The 4,756-nt window shown below is 30.6% G+C and overlaps 1 protein-coding gene across 2 annotated transcripts; it reads right to left on the bottom strand.

Moving 5' to 3' along the window:
• Positions 1-1,668: 1,668 nt before the first annotated feature.
• On the bottom strand, positions 1,669-3,806 carry LOC120278147 (non-specific lipid transfer protein GPI-anchored 25-like). Of its 2 annotated transcripts, none has more exons than XM_039285068.1 (3): positions 3,421-3,806; positions 2,818-2,871; positions 1,669-1,824 (listed from the first exon to the last, which is right to left on the bottom strand). In XM_039285068.1, the coding sequence occupies exons 1-3, from the start codon at positions 3,791-3,793 to the stop codon at positions 1,688-1,690; spliced, it is 564 nt and encodes a 187-aa protein (XP_039141002.1). In that variant the 5' UTR covers positions 3,794-3,806; the 3' UTR covers positions 1,669-1,687. The 2 variants fall into 2 exon arrangements, 1 of the variants encoding a protein (XP_039141002.1); XR_005541563.1 differs by lacking the exon at positions 3,421-3,806 and adding an exon at positions 2,990-3,014 and having other exon boundaries at positions 1,792-1,824.
• Positions 3,807-4,756: the final 950 nt, after the last annotated feature.

Below are 4,756 nucleotides of genomic sequence, written 5' to 3'. Positions count from 1 at the left end.
AATAATATATAATGATTTCTCGTGGGAAAATGCACATGCCTCTTAATTTTTTGTTTATATATATATATATATATATATTTGTTGTTTTTAAATATTTACTATGTCTCCACATAGAGCAGGGAAGTATTGAACTATGTTTAAATATGAAGATGTCTAATGTACTAGATTCTTAAACTAAGTGAACAAATATATCATAGAATTATATATGATTACCCACAAATTTTTGCCCAATTTTTGTAGAATTATATTAAAAAAATATTAAATTTAGAAATGCTTACTGTCATTTTGTGTTGATCCTGTGCAGTACTGGTACATGAATGTCCCTTAATTTTTTTTTAAAAAAACAGTATGTTATATTTTTTTTTCTTTATTTTTTTTTTAATTTGCAATGTCTTGCTTTATTTAGAAATTTTCAAAAAAATAAAATAAAAATTAATATTAATTTTTAAAAAATAATTCTAACAATATAAAATTATCTTTTTCAATACAAACCCAATTTGTTCTCACTAATAAGCATATGCATGAAAAAAATAATTCTAGCAATATAAAATTATCTTTTTCAAAACAAACCCAATTTGTTCTCACCAATAAGCATATGCATGCCAAAAAGACTCACAGTAGATGTACTATAAACAAACAATTACTTAATATACAAAAATCCTCAATTTGATGTATATTACTATTTTTCTGGGTTTTTATGGAAAAAAATATATATAATAGACTTTATATTAAATGAGGTCTCTTTAAATTTATATCATTATCATTATTATTATTTTAATTTAAGACTCTTTGAATACTTGAGATAATATGTAGAACATATATATATATTTATATATATGGTACATTAGAGAAAAAACAAGTTATTATTCAAATGTGTGTATATTCAAGTAATTAATGAACATGAGTAAGAACAGAATAATGTAGCAGAGAACCTTTATAAACTTATTATTCAGAAAGAGAGACAATGGCAATTGTCACCAAATTTTATAAATTGATATTATTGTGAACTTCCCATATTTAAGTTATTCTTATCATTTGGTATTTATAATTGTAAATGCTTGCAATAATTGTGAAAAAATAAATCTGTAAATTTATATTTAAAAAAATTTTTGATTTATTGAATTTTTGAAATATTTTTAAAGCAGTGCATTTAATTGATTGCAAAAATATTTTTTGATTTTATTTTTTTAAAAGAATATCTTAAAAAAAAGTTTGACCCAAAAACAATAAATGAATGGTAATATGATATGCGAAAAGTCGAGAGTTCAATTTATAAAATATCATTGTGGACTTGAGACATGTATAGAGTGTCTTATCCACATATTTACAAATAATAATAATAATAATAATAATAATAATAATAATAATAAAATTTATGGAAAATGCATGCAGTTGCATATGTCTATTAATTATAAAATTTATGGAAAATGCATGCAATTACATATGTCTATTAATTTAGAAAGATATATATGGCCATAGGCACCAATAATAAACGGATAATGATCAAATGACTAATCTAAATAACAAACCAATAGACTGAAAGAGAGCATGAGGAACAAAAAAATCCTTTCTGAAGAGCATGAATCCTAAAAATCAAATCAGAACAACTACACAAGGATATGATTTACAGTAGTTGTTCACAGTTTTACAGAGAAACAAAAGAAACAGTTTAGTTTGCATGTGCATGTTAGAACAAAAGTAAAACAAATGGAATCCATAAGCTTACCAGCTGCTGGATTGATTGATCCCAAACCACTCTGCCAGCACTGCTTCCCCTCCTGCCTTTCTTTTTCCTCCGAATTAACAAAGATGAAGAAGCCTCTTCTGATGATGATCATCAAACTCATTATCACTAATCAATCAATATTCATTCATTCATTCATTCATTCACTCAACATGTTTTAAGTTTTTCTTTTTTTTCCGTAACATGAACTCTATAATATAATTAATAGAGTTAAAATATTAATTATTAATATTAATAATTAATTTGATGTTTTACTAATCTAATTATGAAGACGTAAATTAACTCAAGAATATTATAAAGTTTATCTACAAATAGACATCAATATAATTAGTTTTTTTTTTAATGCATATGTGATTTATCCATTTTTTTTTTTAAAAAAAAATATATATATATAATTAATTTTTTTATGATACCATTTTGTGTATACATGTGTGCGTATAGCCTATTTTATTTTTCTTATTCTCATATGCTTTTGGTTTTAGAGAGAGTTAAACACCCAAGAGTGCTACTACAAATATGACATTGTGTATATGAGAAAAAGTTTTCAACTAATATTATGGATTTGCAGTGATATATACGCACAAACAAAATATATATATATATATAAAAAAAAAATCCAGCAATGGATAAATAAAAAAGCATTGTATCAAAATGATTAAGATTTCTATGTACATAAAATTACACTTTATTAAAATACGTGAGAAATAAACGTTGATAAACCCAATGTTAATATAACTCAATTTTATTAAAAATTGATCGTTTTATAAAAAATAAAAAATACACTGTCATAAATATCTATCTTTTACAATTCAATTATTTGGTTTTGTCTTTCTAAAAAACTTCTAATCCTATTTTAATGCATAAAAGGAGTGTTTTAGTAACTTTCTTAAAATTAAAACTAAAAAAAAAAAAAAGTAAGGAATAGTATAAAATGTACAAATTATATTGATTTCTCTAATGTGTTAACAATCACCTAATTAGAAACTTCATACTTAATCAATCAAATCAAAAAGTTCTAATTATTACATTAAATAAATAAATAAATAAGCATGTGAGAAATTAAGCAAGCTCACCAGGAATAGGCTGCTGAGCCGGCGGCTTAGGACTCGGAGCTTCGGCTTCAGTATCTGAAACACAATTCCAAATACACCCATCAAACACCACATGAATTACATGCTTTTTACCATCCTATATCACCATTATAAGACACCCCAACAGAGGGGTATAATGGGTATTTCAACTCACCAGCAGTGCCCTCTTCAGTCACCTTTTTAATCTGGCCGTAAAAAGGGATTTTTATTTTCGGAATCTCTTGTGGAAAATTTAGAAATTTGAATTAAAAATTGGGGAGAATAATTTAGAAATAGAAGAAAATTGGAGGAAATTTTTTTAGGAAAATCAAGAAAATAGTTCCGGATGGCGGCAATCCTGTCCATACAATCCGATGATCGGTTTCATCCTCACCGCCCAAACAATCTACTGTTTAAAAAATATCACAAAATTGTATAAATAAATTAAAATTTTCGGAAAATAATAGCAAAAAAGGAAAAAGAACCAAGAAAATTGAGAAAAATTTTCAGAGAGTTCTTTTCAAAAAATTAAAAAAAAATAAAAAAAAAGTGAAAAAAATAATCAAGAAAATGGGGGAAAATCAAGGAAAGAAAGAGGGATGGAACCTCGGCAGAGATCACTGAAGTTCTTGGCGTCGGCGGAGGAGCGGCCGCAGGAGACGAAGAGGGAAGTGAAGAGGGAGCCATTGACGGGGAAGCCGAGGAGGATCGGCTCGCGGATGAGGTGGCAGAGGCACGCCGGACCGCTCCAGGTGCCATCGACGGCGGCGAAGAAGTTAGCGCAGCAGCTTGTGGATGGCGCCGTAGTGCCGCCATCGGAATCCTCCGCCACGGTCGGGAGGCATGGTGAGATCGCCACCAGCTCATCGGTGCAGGGCATCGAAGAAGATGATGCCGGAGGTGGAGGAGATGCCGATGGACGGAAGACGGAGAGGAGGCTGATGAGAATGAGGAGAAGGAGATGGGGTTTCGTCGCCATCAAGCTCGAGAGATTTCTTTGTGTGACCTTAATGCCCTCGCTTTCGAGAACAATAACCATCTTATATGTGACTGGTTAATTTTGTAATATTTTGTAACTTTATGCCTTTTCTTTTTTCTTCTTTATATTTGATTACTTTGCTTTTCTTCCCGCCTTTTTTTAAAAAAAAGCAAAATTTTTTAATACCCTCTAAAATTGGGTATATATATATATATATATATATAATATTTATTTTAACATATATATTTAAAATAAATAAAAATACAAACAAACAAACAATTCACTGGAACAAATTAAACAATAAGAAAACAGTGGACAAATACTATAGGATACATATTATGGACAACAATGCTACTAATGAAATATTTAAAATCTAGTTCAATATGAAAGTTCCAAGTACTAGGAGTAATATAATGAAAGTAGTAGATCAAATACTTGAGAGAATCACAAGGGTTGGTAGCCCAAATTTCATCATTAGATTTTGAAATAAGGTGAGTGTCGGTGGATATGGTGTCAGAAACAAGGGTAATGCATGTGATGAAAAAGAGTAATGCTATATCAAACGAAGAAATCACACGAACCAGCCACACGAATGATGTGGCTGGTGACATGGCAAATTTTTTTTTAATTTTTTATTTTAAAAAAAACAAATTAAAAAGAAAAAAGTAATAGATCGTGTCTCTCTCTCACTCTCTCTCTCTCGTGAGTCCCTCTCCCACTCCCGGTCGCCGTTCCCGTCGCTTCCCTCTCAGGTCGCCGCTCCCACTGCTTCCCTCTGCCAATCCCGGTCGCCGCTCCCGCCGCTTCCCTCTCCCACTCCCGGTCGCCGTTCCAGGCAGCTTCAAAGCCAAATGAGAGAGGGGCGGCGGCCGGGAGCACAGAGCCACACGAGAGAGAGAGAGAGAGAGAAAGCGAGAGAGTCCCACACGAGAGAGACACAAACTAGGACAGATCTGTGCCCTA

This window comes from Dioscorea cayenensis, chromosome 15 (assembly GCF_009730915.1).
Source record: "Dioscorea cayenensis subsp. rotundata cultivar TDr96_F1 chromosome 15, TDr96_F1_v2_PseudoChromosome.rev07_lg8_w22 25.fasta, whole genome shotgun sequence".
NCBI classification, from domain to species: domain Eukaryota; kingdom Viridiplantae; phylum Streptophyta; class Magnoliopsida; order Dioscoreales; family Dioscoreaceae; genus Dioscorea; species Dioscorea cayenensis.
This window is presented reverse-complemented; position numbering and strand designations above follow the sequence as displayed.

Excerpts from the sequence above, each read along its gene's own strand:
- LOC120278147 (XM_039285068.1), bottom strand. The coding sequence starts at position 3,793 with ATGGCGACGAAACCCCATCTCCTTCTCCTCATTCTCATCAGCCTCCTC. Across the intron at positions 2,872-3,420 it reads CTTCAGTGATCTCTGCCGAG|ATACTGAAGCCGAAGCTCCG; the intron begins GTTCCATCCCTC and ends ATTGTGTTTCAG. Across the intron at positions 1,825-2,817 it reads GGCTCAGCAGCCTATTCCTG|AAGAGGCTTCTTCATCTTTG; the intron begins GTGAGCTTGCTT and ends GATCATCATCAG.